At 36.4% G+C, this 19,716-nt stretch overlaps 2 protein-coding genes across 3 annotated transcripts; one reads left to right on the top strand and one right to left on the bottom strand.

Moving 5' to 3' along the window:
• Positions 1–841: 841 nt before the first annotated feature.
• On the bottom strand, positions 842–6,381 carry LOC109064947 (arginine and glutamate-rich protein 1-B-like). Its single transcript, XM_019081967.2, has 4 exons — positions 5,774–6,381; positions 4,121–4,346; positions 3,126–3,209; positions 842–1,790 (listed from the first exon to the last, which is right to left on the bottom strand). The coding sequence occupies exons 1-4, from the start codon at positions 6,100–6,102 to the stop codon at positions 1,626–1,628; spliced, it is 804 nt and encodes a 267-aa protein (XP_018937512.1). The 5' UTR covers positions 6,103–6,381; the 3' UTR covers positions 842–1,625.
• An 8,137-nt stretch (positions 6,382–14,518) lies between these two features.
• Positions 14,519–18,690, top strand: LOC109071095 (homeobox protein engrailed-1-B-like). Of its 2 annotated transcripts, none has more exons than XM_019087565.2 (2): positions 14,519–15,302; positions 17,878–18,690. In XM_019087565.2, exons 1-2 carry the CDS (start codon positions 14,798–14,800, stop codon positions 18,207–18,209), a joined length of 837 nt encoding a protein of 278 aa, XP_018943110.1. In that variant the 5' UTR covers positions 14,519–14,797; the 3' UTR covers positions 18,210–18,690. The 2 variants fall into 2 exon arrangements, with proteins under 2 accessions (XP_018943110.1, XP_018943111.1); XM_019087566.2 differs by having other exon boundaries at positions 14,521–15,302; positions 17,890–18,690.
• The last annotated feature ends 1,026 nt before the right edge of the window (positions 18,691–19,716 follow it).

Raw genomic sequence — 19,716 nt, 5'->3', positions numbered from 1 at the left:
TAGTGAACTTGAGACAAAGACTGAAAACTACTGGTATAACGTTACGTAAACACGGCGATATTTTCATTTCTGGATAAATTTTGTACTTAAATATCGGTATGTATATACAGGCTAGATAATTTATAACGTACATGTGTTTGAAATCAAATAACTAATAGTTCATTTTAATCTAAACCCGTATGGAAGCTTGAAGTAAAGGCATTTCCCACGAGATTAATCCGTTTACGTTAGTCACGTAACGTTAAAGCTCAAAAAGTCTGTATTGCTCACGCGGGTGTAGGTTGTTTCGTCACCCGTTTAATGTTTTGATAAAAAAAAAAAGATTTCTCACAATTATAGCTATTACCTTACAGAATACATACAGGTAAACATTTCGAAAATAATCCAATGAAACATTTGTTCGATGGCCCAGGCAACTTTTGTGTATTGCCCTTCGCGTGTTTGGACAATAATCAAAAGGAAAAACTAACAGGTAAGAGATAATTGAATGTCGATCGGTGTTAAGGTGTGATGCGTTTGCACTTCAATCGTCTGGTCTGTCTTGAATCCTTTGTGTATTTGCGCTCTGGCTTGCGCCGACCTAACAGAGGTGTTAAACAAACTATTAATTAGTCTGCGGATTTAAAGCATTAGGTGGTGATGACATCCTGACCTCAAAACTTTAAGCCACTTTGATTTGTTTGTCCCATGCGTTCCAGATTCTTACAATTAGATTTTGTGACAGACAAAACATGTCGAATGCATATTATTCCTATTTGATTTTAGGTACTTGATTTTTTTATAAGTGTGCTTAATCTTATCCTAAAAACTACACAAGTTAATACAAATATGCAAGCAAATGTCAGAAACAAGACACATTCATGGATTTATTGGAGATTCATGACATATTCTCAGTAAGTGGGTCAAATATTCAACCACAAACACAAATTCTGGCCAATCGGCAACCTTTCACTCGATCACCTCTAAAAGCATCTCATCACTAACATACACGCAGCTCACTGACATGCAACGACCAGGTACCCTTTATTACAGCATCACTTTCCCTCTTGAATGCTCAATTATTAATGTGTAAGTAAAAATGATAAAAGGAGGTTATTCTCGTTTTAGGATGCTTCTTGGTTGGACTGGTTACCATTTAACTAATAGTGGTCTGTGCTATTCAAAACAGAGGGATGGAATTCCAGTTCAAGCAATTTCCCTATCAATCTTTCCTTCTAATTATTTTATACTATGAATAAACTATTAAAAAAATAAAAATAATTCAATCAAATCAGCCAGGAAAATCTGTTGAGGCCTTGAATTAGTGAAACCGGAAACCTTTTGGATGAACAAGCAGGTCGGGCCGGTCCTTTTTTAACCTACTCGTACAATGCACCGAATGAGTTTGCAGAGTTTACATAGAGGACAAGTGGAAGTTATCTATACAAGAGTCAGTTATACAAAACAGACAGGTAAAACAGGAAAAATATGAAGGGTATCTGACAAATCTGATTGTTCCTGTTGTTCTGAGAATTTGAAACACACCACTTGAGACCTACGAAGAAGACCTTGTGCTGCAGCACAATGTCTCACACGAAGAGGTGGTCTGGAGAAAGTCTAGACAAATCCTGGCCACATTGTTTTCATCACTCAGAGGCCTTTAGAGAGAAAGAAAGTTTAGGCCTCGACTTCCCTTTCCCCAAAATGATCTTCTGTTCTTCTTTCTGCTGTTTCTGTCGCAATTGCTCCAACTTCATACGCTCCTCGTGTATTTTCCTCTGCTCTTCAACTATTCGTAGTTGTTCCTCTGCCTGTAGGACAGAAAAAGTGGAATTAATTAGGAGCTAGATATTAACATGTGAACAGAACTTTGATCCCTATGTGTCCAAAGCATCGCCATCATGGAATGGTCATCTTTTGGGTTATGACACATGCAATAAAATGTTTGCAATCAAATAAATTACATAAATATAAACAATTTAAGACTATTCATTAGTAGTTGACTGATATATCAGTTGATTTGGGATAAATAAAAAAATAAAAAAATTAATTGACATTGGCTGATGTTTCTGACTTTTATTCTGGCAGTATGTGAGACTTTTATTTTGACAACACTTTGAATGGCAGTTCCTGAGCGCACAGAGTCCCCATTCTCCGTCCCATTTCACAGGCTTACAAGATCACAGAGTTCACAGCTGTTTACAGTGTTTACTTTCTTTTTATTTATACATTTTTTTTTAACCATTTTCAACCGCAACCATAAACCTTCTGGGATTACTTCATGAGGTCATTCCAGCAAGTAGCGCTTTAAGATTGTCTTCTACAATCTTATTTTTTTTCCATATTTATTCATTTTCTAATTATCATTTGAATATATACACATAGAAAACAAACACATTTCAGCAGTCATTATGCATATGCTTTTACTATCTTTAAAGTTAAACAGTGTGATATTGTACAAGCAAATCCATATTGGTCAGCCACTACTATTTATGCATGGATTGTTACAGGATAGTCATAATTTATTGAGAAATGTGTTTATAGTCATTAATCCCACACTTTAATTAAATCCTTCAAGCTTTCGGCCTGTGCTCTGATAATGTTCAATATACCGCACAAGAGTATTTTACCAAAAGTCTGTTTAATTTCTAATCTTATAGCATGTGCGACATGTAAGACTGCATCTGTCAGATCACTTTCATGTGCTGACAGATGTATCTTGACCTTTATAACTCGGAGTTGAGAGGATCCCTTATATAAGCTGTTTTGTAGCTGGATTCATCAGGATGAGAACTAAACTGCAGTCTCTTTTTCTTCTAAAAGACTGCTCTACTGAGAAAGAAAACTCCATAATAACATGTCAAGTAGTGCTTATGCAACATTAATGTTCCACATGGCTACAAACAGTGCAAGGGGACATTCATTCTATATGAGAAGACAGCAAGGCCAATCTAGTGCTTGTTAGAAGGGCAAAACATAAATGTTTGTACCCCTACTATTAAAAAGTTTTAGTCTGAAGGATGTTTGAATGTTTTTGAAAGAAGTCTCTCATGTTCACCAATGGGAATGAATTTCAAAAATCAGTTAGCTTTTCTCAATTACACAGTACTACCACACCTAATGAACAATTTTTAAACGACACGTACCAGTTTAGCTTGAGCGTCTGCTATCTTGCGATTGTTCTCCACCAGAATCTTCTCCAGTTCTTCACGCTTTGATTTCTCCTCCTCCTGTAAAGGCAAAGTGCTTCAGTGGAATCGTAGTGACAAAAATCATAATTATTCCCAAAAATAAGTGGCACAACTTGAACAAACAACACACGAGTAGATAATGAAGATACATTCAGCTCACCAGACATGGATAAACCTACAGTAAACTTGTCCTTCACTCACGAATAAACAGTTCCTAAAGGAGTCAGGGTCAAATTGGGAATATGTTCTTTGTTTCTTTGTAATTGCACAATGTACCACCAACCAGCAAGGGAGGTTCTTTCAAACCACTGACCTGTGTTCTCGGTACTTCTCTACTTACTCACTCTGAGAAAAAAGCCACACAGTGAAGTGCCGTCTGAGGAGCAGTCAGCTCAAATGGTGTATAGGAGGAACAGAAGTGTGAACAACTTTCATCACTTCTAATCGTAAGCAACTGAGAGATAGTGAAGTTCAGGCGAATCGCAACAAAGGCTCATGGAATCATGAGCTGTTTTGTTAAGAGAACTGTCAAGGGTGAAATATGAAATTTAAGGATAACAGAATGGTAGCACTATGTCATACACAAAGATTCTATGATGAGTGAAAAGCTAGAGTTAAAATTTGAAAAAAGAAAACCTATTTCGCTTTTAATTTTGAGAGGAAATAGGCTAAAGCCTGTTTAACACCACATACTTCAAGTATTGTGTTATGCTTTCACTTCGGTAACTTTCCAGCAAATAAGCAGCAGCTCCAAACTGAGAATAATTAAATTTCTGGGTTTCTATATTGAATATTTTATTGGCTTCTATTATACTGGTAATATGGACTGCAAAATATGTGTATGTGGTGTGAAACGGGCCCACTTCCAACAAAACTACAGGAAATCCTACCCACTGATTCAGGATTAATAAGAACTTATATTTTGTTTCGCCTGTTCACATGAAAGTTACCTCCCGAGCTTTCTGAGCGGTCAGCTCCGCTTGTCTCTGTTTTTCCAGCTCCTCTAGCAACTGCTTCTCCATGATGCGTTTGGCCTCCTCCACCCTCCGCAACACTTCTCTTTCAATCTCATCCTTTCGTTTTTCCAGTTCCTCCTCCACACGTTTGGCAACAAGTTCTTCTACGCGCCGCGCAGTCTCCTCCTCAATCAGACGCTCCTCTATCTCCTGCTGTCGACTAAGGAAGACAAGATTAAAGTCAGTGGTTTCATTGGGTATGTTTTAATTTTATCATACTAAATGGCAATTATGAAATCACACACATGAACAACTTTAAAAACTATCTATCATTGTGCACAGAAAATCAAGCAACTACAAAGCATCACTTTATCAGTAGTGGTTCATTTGTAAAGGCCAACATTGATACTGACATCAGTGTTGAATATTAATTGAATTATTGAAAATCACTTTCTTGTTTTACCTTTATGCATGTTTTATGACGGTGATAATTCAAAGTTATTATTTGTTATTGCTTACTTCCCTAAATGACACAAAACAATATAATTTTTTTTTTCTTTTAGTTTATTGATTTATTTCTTTTAGTCAGATGAAGTTAATATATATATATATATATATATATATATATATATATATATATATATATATATATATATATATATATATATATATAAAAATGTGATTGTTTATTCTGTCACTCCATTTTTAATCATTTTAATATTATATATACACACAAACACACACACACAGTGTGCCCTCCAAAATATGTTTTCATTGTTCACATGCAGATGGTTGCTCTGAGCACAACTAATATTAGATGAAGAGAGTCATTCTGTTTTTATCCACTTTTAACTTTAATATTTGGTATGTCCACCTTTTGGAGTAATCACAGCAGCACATCTCTCTGGCATAATGTCAATATTAACTGAGAAGATCAACACTAACGTTATCCTATGCCTTCTGCAACTCAAGCCAAAGGCTTTCCTTTGAATGTACAGTAGATCTGTCTAGTTTATTTTCCAACTTGCCCCAAATTTGTTAAGGTCTGGACTTTGAGGGAGTCAGTCCATCATTTTCAATGTTCCAGCAGATTCCCTCCGTCGCAGGTAGTTCCATTTTGACCACCACTATTGGTCAAAGTTATTGATTTTTCTTTTATGGCAAAAATCTTCAGGATATTAAGTAAAGATCATGTTCCATGAAGATATGTTGTAAACTTCCTACCATAAATATATCAAAAGTTACATTTTGATTAGTAATATGCATTGCCAAGAACTTAATTTGGACAAATTTAAAGGCCATTTTCCCAACATTTTGATTTTTTTGCAACCTCAGATTCCAGAATTTAAAATAGCTATATCTCGGCCAAATATTGTCCTATCCTAGCTGATTTATTCAGCTTTCAGATGATGCATAAATCTCAATTTCAAAACGTTTACCCTTTTGACTGGTTTTGTGGTGCAGGCAGGGTCACATATAAGTAAGTAACGTTACTATTACACTGAAATGCATGCGTTAACATGGCATTTCGACATACTTCCCAGAATACGATGGTAGTGCTTTAGTAAGGGTCCTCATGTGGCTCACAGTGTTCAGGTGATGTTTACATCTGTGACACGTCTGGATGTGGAAACTACAGGTACTCACATTCTCCTCTGTCTTTCCATTTCGGCTTTCTTCTCTTCTTCCTCCTTTTTCTGCTTTTCATCTACAGCACTCCTCTTACTTAACGCCCTGCCGAAAATATCGATTCTCTCTGGCGGAGAGACGGGTCTGTCCCGTTCCCGGCGAGTCGTGGCCGTGTTAGATCTGGACCGAGAGCGAGAATCTCTCTTCCGATTCCGTTTGGACTCTCGGGACTTCGAGCGCCTCTTCCTGTCTTTGTCCCGGGACCGAGAGCGGCTTCGCTTTTTACTGTGCTTGCTGCTTTTGGAGTGCTTGGTGCGGGAAGAGCTGCGGCTCCGCGAGCGACCCATTTCAAACACCGGTGGAGTTCAGTAGCAGTGAGCAGGAGACTGAACACCTCTAAAGCATCGGAGAGACGAGTGCAAACACCTGAATGTCTTTCAAACAAGCCCCAAAACGCACACTTAAGGAATCAGCCAAGACTGCATGACAATAACCCTGAAGGCGAAACTCTTGTTTACAAATAAACTGTTTAATTACAACGTGATCATTTAACTGCACGGTACCACTTATCTTGTATGGTTAAAAAGCAAGATGGAGGACGGCTGATCTCAGAGCCCAGAATGCAATTTTCTTTTCTTTTTTTCTTATGTTGTGACGATCGTTACTCAGTTACAGTGATTACTGCCATCAACTGGCGTGGAGCAGAAACGAGACGCCCCTTTCATTGCAAGGGACTGCTGGAAGTGCATTGAAGATCTTGATCTAATCTGATACAGGCCTCGTCTGCATTAGACACGCCATCAATTATGAATGAAAACAGCAGAATATTTAATGAATCTACTCAAGTTCCAAAAAAAAGGCTGAAGCAACATCTTGCAGGAGAAAGGTGGAATATTCTTCATTAATACACTTTAAGAAAAATAATATTATTTTTTATATTATTCATATTATTTTATATTTTTATTAATTAGTAATAACATTAGGAAGTATTACAATTATAATTTATTATGATTATTGTTGTTGTTATTATTAACTAGGTTTAGTTATGTTCACTTGAGTGTTTTGTTTGCTTTCCAACACAGCTAAAACATTTTTAGTAATTGGTATAAAAACTGAAGGCTGTGACAATAATGACAAATATGACAATCAAGAAATTATGTTCCCCATTCATGAGTAGTTGATATTAGGCTAATTGCTTTTGGACGGTTAGGTGATAAAACTCTTAACTAAATCTGTCAATAATGCATTTTTTAAAGATCAAATTAATAATAATATTAATAATAATAATTGTTGCCATTTCAAAAATATGGTAAACATGTTAAAACTAAGATCATTATTTCTTACACGTTTTCTTATACATTAATAAATATACATCCTGACATGTGTTAGGTTAATGTTTATAAACAGGCTCTTGAACATTTTACACGTCAACTATCCTCATATCTCTTGTATGTAGATGAGTCAGTGCAAATATACTTTTGACACAAGGATTCTTATGAGATAGGTTTGCTTATACGAGCTTGGTCTTTGTCAAAACCATAGACTGTATAAAAACAGGTCAAAACCCTACAACACTACCCTGACACCTGCTGGTCAAATAAAGCTACTGCAGGATTCGGCCAAGCGTAAATTCTATTTGTTCAGTCCACATAAATTACGCCACTTAACTCCTCCCAAACGGGACTACGTCATCAGCATTCCCTTGAGAAGCAACTGCGAAACCCAAACGTCAAGTTACATATGAAGAGTCGTTCAAAAATCATGTTTTTTTAAATTCTGCATTCCAATTAATATCAAACGGCAGCTGGGCTGTTTCGATTAAATAATAATAACTATAAAAAAAAACAGCTAACACAATAAAACGCAATAAAAACATAACACAATATTATTATAATAATAATAATAATAATAATAATAATGATTTATGATAATGATTTATGAAAATATATGTTTTTGTGTTTTTGCTATTAATATCTTTATGTCTTTGTGTTTTTGTAATTTTGTTTGTCATCATACTGCCAGCCTTTTTATCTTTCTTTGTTTTGTTTTGTTGTTTATTTATAACTATTTTCAGTTTGTTCATGTGTTTCTTCTGTTAATTATGTTTAATTTATCTATTGTTGATAATTATTTCATGAATTTGTTTGTAATCCCTTGATAATGTTATTTTTGTAATTAGTCTATTGTTCAAGCACAAAAACGTTAAGTTTCATGTGAAGACTAAATAAGTATAATGTAAAAATAAATACTCCCAGATATTCAGTGTTCATTCAAGAGATTAAACTAGGAAAATGTTTTATATTTAAAAGATGTCTGCGTAAATTATGCAGGCTATGATGTTTTAAATAAATGTTTACAAAAATGCTTATGATGCTTGTACAAGTAAATGTGTATTTGGTCCATTTTAACGCTTATAATCAGTGTTGGGTGAAGTTACTTTTAAAATTAATGTATTACAATATTGCGTTTCTCCCTAAAAAGTTAACTAACTGCTTTATTTAGTTACTTTTTATGAAAGTAATGTGTGTTACATTACTTTTAGGTGTTACATTACTTTTTCCTTATCTGGGCTACTTGCTTGTTTTTAATATAAAAAAAGTTATATTTCTCGAAAATGTATAGATCTAAGCCCTTTTTTGCTTTTATGGTTGTAATGGATCATTGAGTGCCAGCAGCAAATACATTGGTTATTTATGGGAGAATATTTGTGTTATTTAACACATTTAATAATTGCAGGTTTGCATCATATTCTGAGTCAGTAAATGGGAAAACAAAGTAACTGATATTAGGCTACTTATTTGAAAAAGTAACTCATATACAGTGGTGTGAAAAAGTGTTGGGCCCCTTCCTGATTTCTTATTTTTTTTGCATGTTTGTCACACTTTAATGTTTCAGATCATCAAACAAATTTCATTAGTTTAATTAGTACATAACACACAAGTAAACACAACATCCAGTTTTTAAATGAAGGTTTTTATTATTAAGGGAAAACAAAATCCAAAACTGCATGGCCCTGTGTGAAAAAGTGTTTGCCCCCTAAACCTAATAACTGGTCAGGCCACCCTTAGCAGCAACAACTGCAATCAAGCGTTTGCGGTAACTTGCAATGAGTCTGTTACAGTGCTGTGGAGGAATTTTGGTCCACTCATCTATGCAGAATTGTTGTAATTCAGCCACATTGGAGGGTTTTCGAGCATGAACAACCTTTCTAAGGTCATGCCACAGCATCTTAATAGGACTCAGGTCAGGACTTTGACTAGGCCACTCCAAAGTCTTCATTGTGTTTTTCTTCAGCCATTCAGAGGTGGACTTGCTGGGGTGTTTTGGATCATTGTCGTGCTGCAGAACCCAAGTTCGCTTCAGCTTGAGGTCACAAACAGATGGCTAGATTCTCCTTCAGGATTTTTTGGTAAACAGCAGAATTAATGGTTCCATTTATCACAGCAAGTCTTCCAGGTCCTGAAGCAGCAGAATAGCCCCAGACCATCACACTACCACCACCATATTTTACTGTTGCTATGATGTTCTTTTTCTGAAATGCGGTGTTACTTTTACGGCAGACATAATGGGACACACAGCTTCCAAAAAGTTAAACTTTTGTCTTGTAAGTCCACAGAGTATTTTCCCAAAAGTCCTGGGGATCATCAAGATGTTTTCTGGCAAAACTGAGACGATCCTTTATGGTCTTTTTGCTGAGCAGCGGTTTTCGTCTTGGAACTCTGCCATGCAGACCATTTTTGCCCAGTCTCTTTCTTGGTGGAGTCATGAACACTGACCTTAACTGAGGCAAGTGAGGCCTGCAGTTCTTTGGATGTTATTGTGGGGTCTTTTGTGACTTCGTGGATGAGATGTCGCTATGTGCTCTTGGGGCAATTTTGGTCGGCCGGCGACTCCAGGGAAGGTTCTCCACTGTTCTGTGTTTTTGCCATTTGTGAATAATGGCTCTCACTGTGGTTCGCTGGAGTCCCAAAGCTTTAGAAATGGCTTTATAACATTTTCCAGACTGATAGATCTCAGTTATTTCCTTTTTATTTTCCTCATTTGTTTCTGAATTTCTTTGGCTCTCGGCATGATGTCTAGCTTTTGTGGATCTTTTGGTCTACTTCACTTTGTCAGGCAGGTCCTGTTTAAGAGATTTCTTGATTGTGAACAGGTGTGGCAGTAATCAGATCTGGGTGTGGCTAGAGAAATTGAACTCAGGTGTGATAAACCACAGTTTTAACAGCGGGGAAACACTTCTTCACACAGGGCCACGTAGTTGTGGATATTGCGTTCCCTTAATAAAAAAAACTTAATTTAAAAACTGCATGCTGTGTTTACTTGTGTTATCTTTGACTAATATTTAAATTAGTTTGACTATCTGAAACAGTAAAGTGTGACAAACATGCAAAAAAAAAAAAAAAGAAAGAAAGAAATCAGGAAGGGGGCCAACACTTTTTCACACCACTGTATTTTTCTTGTAAATTTAAAAGTAATGCGTTACTTTGCTAGATACTTGAAAAAGGTAATCAGATTACGGAACTCACATTACATCTAATGCGTTACATCTAATGTGATGTGAGATTACGGAACTCACATTACATCTAATGCGTTACATCTAATGCGTCCCAACACTGCTTAAAATGTTCTTGAGCCCAAACATTGACCTGTCGAAAAGTTTGTCCTCTTCATGTGGACGTTATTACCTTGACCACAAGATGGCAGTCAGGGTTCGCCAAAATTCGCCCCCTTGGAATTATAAGGTTCTATCTGTAATTTTTGTCAAAAAAATTGAGTTATTCACATGTTCTTATTCTGTGACAACTTTTTTATATCATGTGATAGATTTTTTAATGTTGTGTACTTTTTTAAAATTTTTACTTAAAAAACAAAAAGGTTCTATCTATACAGTTGATAGTTATTCTGTGACAACTTTTTTATATCATGTGATAGATTTTTTAATGTTGTTCCAAGAGGACGAAATGGCATGATCTTGTTGAAGGACAATTTTACGCTTTTCGGATACAAATATTCGGGAAATGGGAACTTTTGTTTTGTTTTGTTTTGTTTATGATAATAATAATTATTACTATTACTATTATTATTATTTGTGTCCAGTAGATCGAAAATCGCAGTCGGAAACCGTTTGTTGCATCAAAAATGTCTACTCTTATAGCCTACATTTAATTAAAAACAGATAAATTACTAAAATACTAAAAAGAAGCCAACTTGTTGCTGTTCTTTGGTAGTTTGGTAGTGTTGTATTCATTTGTATATGTACTGTAGGCCTATAAGTAGGCTATTTAGATGTAGGCTATTCATGTTTGTGCCTTGATCAAGGGTTTTTTTTTTTTTCATCCGATCTCTCCCTGTTGTACGCAGAACATCCATTGGGAGGCGTTCATGTAATTGTAGAAAACCACTTGATGAAAAAAAACGACACCTTTTGACATGCAGCAGGCCATCGTTCATTGGGTTACCTCTGTTTTACAAATTCACAGTAGACCTACAGATTAACATGAATTTATTAGCATGTGAAATGCAAAAACATGAAATAAAAATACCAAATGGTGAACTATCATTTAGGCTATAAGGACATTAATAAGCCTAACGTTATAAATACGATAGCCTACGTCACTTTAATGCAGATCGCTTATGATGAAGTCAAACTTAGGCTATATTTATAATTGGTCTAATGATTCAAATAATAAGGGTAGCCTATTTTCACCTATACCAGATAGCAACGTGTCCTGTAAACCCCGTATATTGGCTAAAATTAATAACAGAGACATATTTAAGCTAAACAGAAATAGTAATAATAAATTTAACGCGCTTAATTTTTTTTTCGTTACATCGTTATTGTGAGCCACTGCCTAAGGTGAAACTTTGCCTTTTATTTTTATGCGAAATTAAAGTATACAAACGACCTGTTTTACATAACTCAAGTCAAGCAATGCAAATAACTGAGTGTACGATACAGTAAAATCAAGACACCCATGCTATGCAAATATTAATAACATCTAACAAAACAACCAGAGAAGCACCTTGCAACTTTCTTCAAGAAACTGTCACCTTCGTATCATTATCAAACCTACGTCCAGTTGAAAGATTCAGAATTATTTAGAACTATTTCATATAGGTTAATCAACCTCTGATAAGACAACTTTGGACAATTTGCACCAGCCTCTTACTAGAGGACAAAAACTGAACTGGACAATAGTAGCTGTTGTATAGTCCTATATGATGACATGTGTAAAAGTTGCTGGTTAAACGACAACAGTCTGCGGGTTAAGAAAGAAAAAAAAAGTGAAAAACCGAAATCATCATCTCACTTTTATATGTTTCGGCTATATATGCTACATGTTTCATTATGTAGCCTATAAACATCCACCTTAGCTGTTTCTGTGTTAATTGAAATAGTAAATACAACTGGCAGCGTTTCTCATTGATTTATTTTGCAGGACGAGGCGGCTTATTATTTTATGCAGCGGCGGATTTTTCATATTTTAATGAAGGCAATTATGCTATTAACTAATTTGCTATAACAATTCTGAAAAATAGCACAACTAAAGCAATCCATAAAACACACCTGGGATGAAACGGGGGTAAAATTCACTGACGATCTGTGAGCCCGAGCAGTAATGCATATGGCTGAGCAGAATTTTTTATGCTTTCAGGTGCGTTTTGATAATCATTGGTGTCACGTGTGTTCCCTGTTTTTATATATCAAATACGATTGTTTATTCACGAATATCCCATTGTGTTGTCAGGTCCTCGCTGTGAGCGCCCAGCCTATTTTATGTAGAGTAATTCAATATCCCGCGAGCTATCATTGCAACAGAGCTATTCAAGACCGAACAATATTTCAACCTGTCCATAATGAAATTAAAATAGTTACAACTTCGATTTTTACATGATTTTTGAGACGTTTAGAGAAGGGCGTGTGTATTACATTCAATAATGCGAGGTGCGGCCCGTTGCCACATTCATCATCCCATTACTGTACCCAATCCAGGTACGACACGTGAAGGGTAAAATGAATTACCGACGTTAAGTCGTCAATAAAGTCATTTCAGAAAATGGTGTCTCGGATGACTCCGGCATTATTCAACGGGCTTTATCAGCACTGGGGAAATTACGTCGCCTCTACACCTCGTGTAATACGGCCCTGCTTACCTTGATAAAGCGCCCTGCCAGCGGGTAGTGACAGTGCTTTTGACCGGCTTTTATTCAGTCGCTAGTGATGAACGCCAAGCTGATCAGGCGGAATGGGCGCTAATTAAAACCTATAAATTATCTTTTGCAGCCCCTCTCAAGACGTCGCATGCAGCCGAGATAAGAGCTGGAGTGCTAATTTACCGCCTGAAAAGGAGCGTGCCTCACAATGGCTACTTGGCTCAAATAGCATATTGATAGTGTCCTAATTAGAAATTTATTAAGTACCCACTCGAGCTTTTCGAATAAAGATTTCAACCCAACCTGTTTTTTTATGAATAAATGCTGTATGTAGGCTACTAAAATTCCATGTTTGTGCTAATTATTGTTCTAAATGTTTTGTGTGCGTTCCTTCTTCGTTTTTTGGCGTAAAGCATCCAGGCCTATTAATTTGACGGAGCTCTTTGCTCACGTTTAAGCCATTTACTTATTAACACGTCCTTGTCCTGCTTGTTATAAGATACTGTGATTTGTAGCTACGTTTGCTGCAACATTTTCTTTCTTTCTTTCTTTCTTTCTTTCTTTCTTTCTTTCTTTCTTTCTTTCATTCTTTCTTTCTTTCTTTTTTGTGCTGACGTAATGTGTGAATCAGTTTTTAAGGACAAAGGTATAATTTCATGCAAACGGATTGTTAAAGCAGGAAACTGTCTTATAGGCTACACTGCAAAAATGTAAACTGAACGTGATTCATTTGTTTTTATTCAAAACTAAATATTATTTAACATGGCTGAATTAACCTGACCAGCAAAAGTGTTTAATTAAGACTTAGGTCAGGTAGAAATAATAGCCTACTTAAGGTAACAATTAACCTACATACTTTTACAATGACCACTTTTGAGCTACTCTGCGGTTAATACGTTTCGAATGCAGAGAATAATGATAATAAGTTGTTGTTGTTGTTCTTTTATTGCAATTATTAGTTAAATTATAGCTATACCTTACATGTTATTATACAATATCCCGGATATATTTACCCTAATATAATAAATTTACTAAATTAATTGAAAACATTATTATTATTATTATTATTATTATTATTATTATTATTATTAGGCCTATTATTATTCTTAAATGTGTCATTGGAAGATTCAGTTTCTTAGCCTTAATTTCATTGCTTGATAACCTTGTCCCACAGAATAATATTTCCTCACTCCGTCGCCTATCGCCTACCTTCACTACTAACGGTCTCAAGAAAGAGCTATTCGCAATGTTATTAGTGTCTAGTTTTGGCACACACAAATAAATAAATAAATAAATAAATAAATAAATAAATAAATACAACGAGCAACTGAAATAATGAATTGATGGCTGCACCATCAGATCTTTTTTTCTGTCAAAAGGCAATGCCGATCCAGAAACATCCAGTCCTCATTAGAGTGGATTTAATGTTCGCCAGCTTATTTGGTCTTGGAAATCCATCCGTTCTCTATTTGCATAAGATTTTAAAAGTCTATTGGACGTTCTCTGCTTGTGACACCAAGGATGTTGGTACCCCATTGGTCCATTGCACGTGTGTCTCGCTCACGTGCTTCCGGTTAAGGAAAAAAGTATGTGAGGGGCACGGCGATTTTAGAAAGAGTTTGTTAAGCGCGAGCTGTCACACGGGGCAGCGAGTCAGGGACTGCGGAGCATCGCGCGATGTATTGTCTGACATGAATAACGGGTGTGTTTTGACACTTGAAACGCCTTGATCGGGGAAAGCATTCCGATGCTATGACAGTCGCTTCTCTTAAGGTATTTCGTTTACCTTTATTTTAACACTATAGACTGCATTCTTGTTTGGTGCTATCCGGATACTGCTCTTTGCAACAAGTGGAATTTTGGTGTGCAGACCACGATCCAGCTGTCATGGAGGAGCAAAAGGATCAAAATAGTCGTGATTCGACTGAGTCTGAGAGCGTCTCGCTCTCACCCAATATTCCATCTCCTCCGATTTTACCTCACCAGGCTGCGCAGCAAGCCCACAGAACCACGAACTTTTTCATCGACAATATTCTAAGGCCAGATTTCGGCTGCAAGAAAGATCTTGGGAGTAGGGACCGTGCGCAAACCTCGGGTAGGGAGAATGTTAACCCTATGGCGATAAGGCCGTCGCATAATAGCAGCCTTTGCCAGGATTCAAACTGCAGTAGTGACAGCACTTCTTCGTCCTCGTCTTCTTCGCCATCCTCAAAGCAGACCTCTGCAAAGCTTGTCGAAGGAAATGGAACTACCACAGCAAGGTACGGGGAGAATACGACGTCGATAATGGTGGTGAACACTAACGGGGGAACTTCGCAAGCGAAAGAATCGCAGCCTTTACTATGGCCTGCGTGGGTGTACTGCACCAGGTACTCGGACAGACCCTCATCTGGTAAGGCGCTAGTTTCTTAATTGCACTGCATGATTCACAAACAGCGAGTGACGCTGCGCGCGTAAAACTTTTTTGAGGGCGCATCGTTGGTTGTCATTTTTTATTTGTTTATTTTTGTAATCACTGGGTAGCCTACATTAAGTTTTAGTCATTTCACTGGTTTTACGCAGCGTCTGCAGCTATCGCTTATATTCAACAGATGAGCGAACAATTATCACTTAGGCCGCAAACCAAAGTAGAAACATATTTTGTTCACTTGAACCGTTTCTGAAGAAAAACGGAAATGCAAAGTACGTTCATTATGGCGTCAAAATTCTAATTCTGGTTGCCCTCTAAATTTCTAGGCTAATTCTATACGAAATAATAAATGTAGCCTTCTATAACACCAACTAGCCTACCGTCAATAGAAAAGGGGAATACTAGGCTACTTAACTGTGCTAATGTGAAAAATGTAGATCATATTTATAGATTAATATTTAGATAATAGTAATTTGTTTAAAATATTTCGCTATCCACAGTTTCTTTTGTTATTGTTGTTATGAATCTTTTTACTGTTTCATTTCATTTATCTTAGTCCATGGGTTGTATGTGTTAATCTAAAAGTATTTGTGTTTATAATGTTAATACAAATAGCTTAAACTTAATGAAGGAAAGAAAAGAAGAAGTTCCGTGATATAAGGCATAATCAACATTGTTTTGTGGCGTTCTTCTTTAAATTTACGATGACCTAATGCTGCTAGCTTTAGGCTATTTGTAGTGAAATGATTTTAGGATATTCGATAGATATTAAACAGATAGGCTATTTCTTGTGTGACAAACCAGTAAAGGGTCAGCCGAAAGGGTAGATTTTGTTGAATATTATGAATATCCTTACATTAATCACATTGTGTGCACTTCCTATACCTTTAGGTGCTATTTCTATCTGCTCAGACCCGTAAACTCAATATAATCATTTAGATTTCAATAATTTTAAATAATCTGCTTGGCTTGAATAAAGCCGGTTCATTTGGCGGTTATCACATGAAGTAGGCTACATTTTCTGACAAAACATTTTACAGTGCATACCTGACACAAAGTCAGCTAGGCTGTTGGAAAAGATGTTTTGATTGACTTCACTGATTGACTTACTGATTGAGCTATCAGACACTGGACTTTCACAGAATTTCGATCATCCGAGTGCAGTTTCCTGAAGGAAAGACTTAGGGTTCTGTTCAGTTGTTGATTGTTAATGCAGAAAATAGTTTTCTTGACGTGAGTGTAATACCACGTGCGTGGTGATAGGTTTGCTTTGCAAAATATGCTGTTAACAGGTCTTTAGCTTTTGCTCTTTTTTTTTTTTTTTTAAATTGCACCTACTTTGCATGTATGGGTTTGCTTAGGAGCTGCATTATTCATGGACGTATTAAAGGTAAATAAATAAATAAATATATAATAAAACTATTTGCAGACCAATAACAGAACAGTTGTTTCAACTGAGCAGAACGAAGGCATACACATGTAATAATGTCGATATGTAAAAATATAATTTTGGCTTATTTTCTGTAAACACTTTTGCAATTAACTGCTCATATGCAGAGGTAAATAAGTTGTACATTGTCCCTGTCTTTCGATTATATTTGACACAGTGATTTGCATTTTAAAACGTTTTATTAATTAGAAATTCATATCAAAATAACAGTTTATTACTTACCCAATCCCTTGCCTGTTTTATAAAGAGCGAGGCCATAGAACAACAAAAACTGATTAACCTATCGATTTTCTTTTTCTGTGTGACTGACAATAACACGGTGATTTCGAACTTAAGAGCTCGATATGCCATTATTGTGGAAAACAGGGCGAAATATAGGCTAGGCCTACTACTGATGTGTCGACAAGTTGTCATTTTGTCTAAGACGCGTGCAATAATAGCTATAGCCTATACTAGCCCAAAAATGTAATGTAGCCTACAAAAGCCATTATTGGAGATAATGTTGGTTTACATGGTTCACTTTTCACTCTGTGAATTCAATGCAAACTAAAATTTCAGAAAATGATAAATAGCTTTAGTAAGAATAAGCAGACTCACATAAAGCCTCGTTCGGCTTTCCCGCTATTTTCGCTGGGTGTGACAATCGAGGACTGAGGCCTACTTTGCAGGTATACATATGAATTGCTTAAGAATAAATATCTTATGCATTTTAAAGTTCGCTGCTATTTGCGTTTTAAAACTATTAGTTCAGCAGCATTTTGTTTCCTGGCCTTCTTGGCAATTGTACATGCACATGTCAGCTAAGGTCAATCGTTTTACATAGATTAGAAACACGCATTGTGATGTTTCTTTGCAAACACCTATTGTTTAATGCAATATGAAAGAGACAAGCGCTGTCGTATAATGAACTGCAGTATGAATTCGTTATCGACGTTTCTGAAGAGAGTGCATCAAAAATAGCTTTTCCAGTAGCTTCGGCAGTGTCAGTATAGGCCCCAATGTTAACATCGCATCAATCGTTTCACTTACCTGCCAAGGCATTCTGCGTCAGGTGTGTGGCTATTGTTCATGCTGCTTTATGATATTTATGTCTTCGTTTTATTGTTGTTTCTACACTAGGCCCAAGGACACGAAAATTGAAAAAGAAGAAAAGCGAGAAGGAAGACAAGCGACCGAGAACCGCTTTCACGGCTGAACAGCTGCAGAGACTTAAAGCCGAGTTTCAGGCGAATCGGTACATTACGGAGCAGCGGAGACAGTCGCTGGCCCAGGAACTCAACCTCAATGAGTCGCAAATAAAAATCTGGTTCCAGAATAAGAGGGCCAAAATCAAAAAGGCCACTGGCTATAAGAACGGCCTCGCTCTTCAGCTCATGGCTCAAGGACTCTACAACCATTCCACAACAACAGTTCAAGAAGATAAAGACGATAGCGAATAAAAATGGCCCGGCTTCTCTCCTAAAAAGGCCATGGACGCTGACGCCGACAAAAGTGATTTTTCATATTTTTTATGACTCAAATGAAAAAGGAAATGTCTTCGAATTCTGCGAAACGAAGATACGATATTTAAGCAAATTTCTGTTTATCATACAGTATATGGACATGCATCTAAATACGAACACTATGAAAATTTATATATAGCCAAAACTGTAAGATGTGTATATTTAATTCCAGGTAAGGGGATGTCTATATTGCTCCTTACTTGCTGAATATTTCTAACGTTTCTTCTCCTTTTCCCCATGTGGTTGCTCACCGTTCCAGTAGGCCTAAGTGTCAGGCTTGTTAGAGTTTTTGTGATAGCCCTGTCTCTTAAATCCCTTATCTCACAGTTCTTCAAATGCGTGACTGAACCAACGCTTCAAGCCAAAGATTTTAATATGTTCAGATTATGTTGTCTGAAATAAAAAAAGGTAGAATGTGCCATTGTTTTTTTTTTTTCTTTACTTTTTTTTCCTAGTCTACAAAATCTCAATTAGCCTACAAGATCTGTAGCTATTTAAACGCTACGATGACTTGTAGTTTTCCCAAACCCCTGAGATTTTTTTTTTTTAATTAATAAATATATCACAAAACGATGTTTTTCTACGCTACTCTAATTTTCTAACCGAGGCAGTGGGTTGTGGTTACACTGTAATAATAAAATGTTTTAGGCTACGTATATGTAGGCTAACGCATTGCAATGATGGAAGATATTACTAATATTGAGAGAATTCTTCAGAGGTCAGATTGTTTTAAGGTTTAGGCCTAATATGTTTGTCATTTTAATACACATTGGAGTATAAAACAAAAGTTGAATTGAACTTATAAAGGCATTTTAAATTTAGGTAATGTATATATGCGATACATTTAAGCATGGCTTGCAGTCTAGTAAAAAAACGTTATTATTCCAAATGAAAACATATCGTGGAACTTTTTTTTTCCCTTGCTTTTCTAATTTTAAGATTGGACAGCATTCATTCTGATGCAAGCTATTGACTTAAAGCAAAATTCTGCGCATGACAATAATAGACTATTAAAGTAGCTGTGCTCTGCGAATCTGCCAGACTTTATTTGATGTAAGACGAGGCAATATCTGATTAATCTTCCACCCTAAGGAACGGCATGCTTAGACACATTCAGATATATATTTTTCCATGTAAAGGCTCATGATTCCACGTATTAATTTCGGTATTCGAAGGATTCGCTCATAGTAGGCTATCAGAACTAGCCCCAATGTATCTCATGTGTTTGACCACAGATTATTTTAATGAACTGTTTGAATGTAGTTTACCAACCATAAAAATAGTCTTCTCATGTTGCCGTCACACATCTGACTTCAGCAATGCAGAAAAGCGCTCGGCTTCTGGTTGTCTTGGCGAGGCAGTGTGCAGGAGTCTGTCTAAGGATCAAAGAACAGATTCAAGAAACTCTCCCGTCGAGGTTAAAAGGTCAAGTTAAGCAGTCAAA

Source organism: Cyprinus carpio, chromosome B1 (genome assembly GCF_018340385.1).
Source record: "Cyprinus carpio isolate SPL01 chromosome B1, ASM1834038v1, whole genome shotgun sequence".
Classification (NCBI taxonomy): Eukaryota; Metazoa; Chordata; class Actinopteri; order Cypriniformes; family Cyprinidae; genus Cyprinus; species Cyprinus carpio.
Note: the sequence above shows the minus strand (reverse complement) of the source record. Positions and strands in the feature narration are given on the sequence as shown.

Bases quoted from the DNA above. Each gene is read 5' to 3' on its own strand.
- LOC109071095 (XM_019087565.2), top strand. From the start codon at position 14,798: ATGGAGGAGCAAAAGGATCAAAATAGTCGTGATTCGACTGAGTCTGAG. The intron at 15,303-17,877 runs GTAAGGCGCTAG...GTTTTATTGTTG, and splicing joins CTCGGACAGACCCTCATCTG to TTTCTACACTAGGCCCAAGG.
- LOC109064947 (XM_019081967.2), bottom strand. From the start codon at position 6,102: ATGGGTCGCTCGCGGAGCCGCAGCTCTTCCCGCACCAAGCACTCCAAA. The intron at 4,347-5,773 runs GTGAGTACCTGT...TGTCTTCCTTAG, and splicing joins ATGGAAAGACAGAGGAGAAT to TCGACAGCAGGAGATAGAGG. The intron at 3,210-4,120 runs GTAACTTTCATG...TTGCCTTTACAG, and splicing joins CCGCTCAGAAAGCTCGGGAG to GAGGAGGAGAAATCAAAGCG.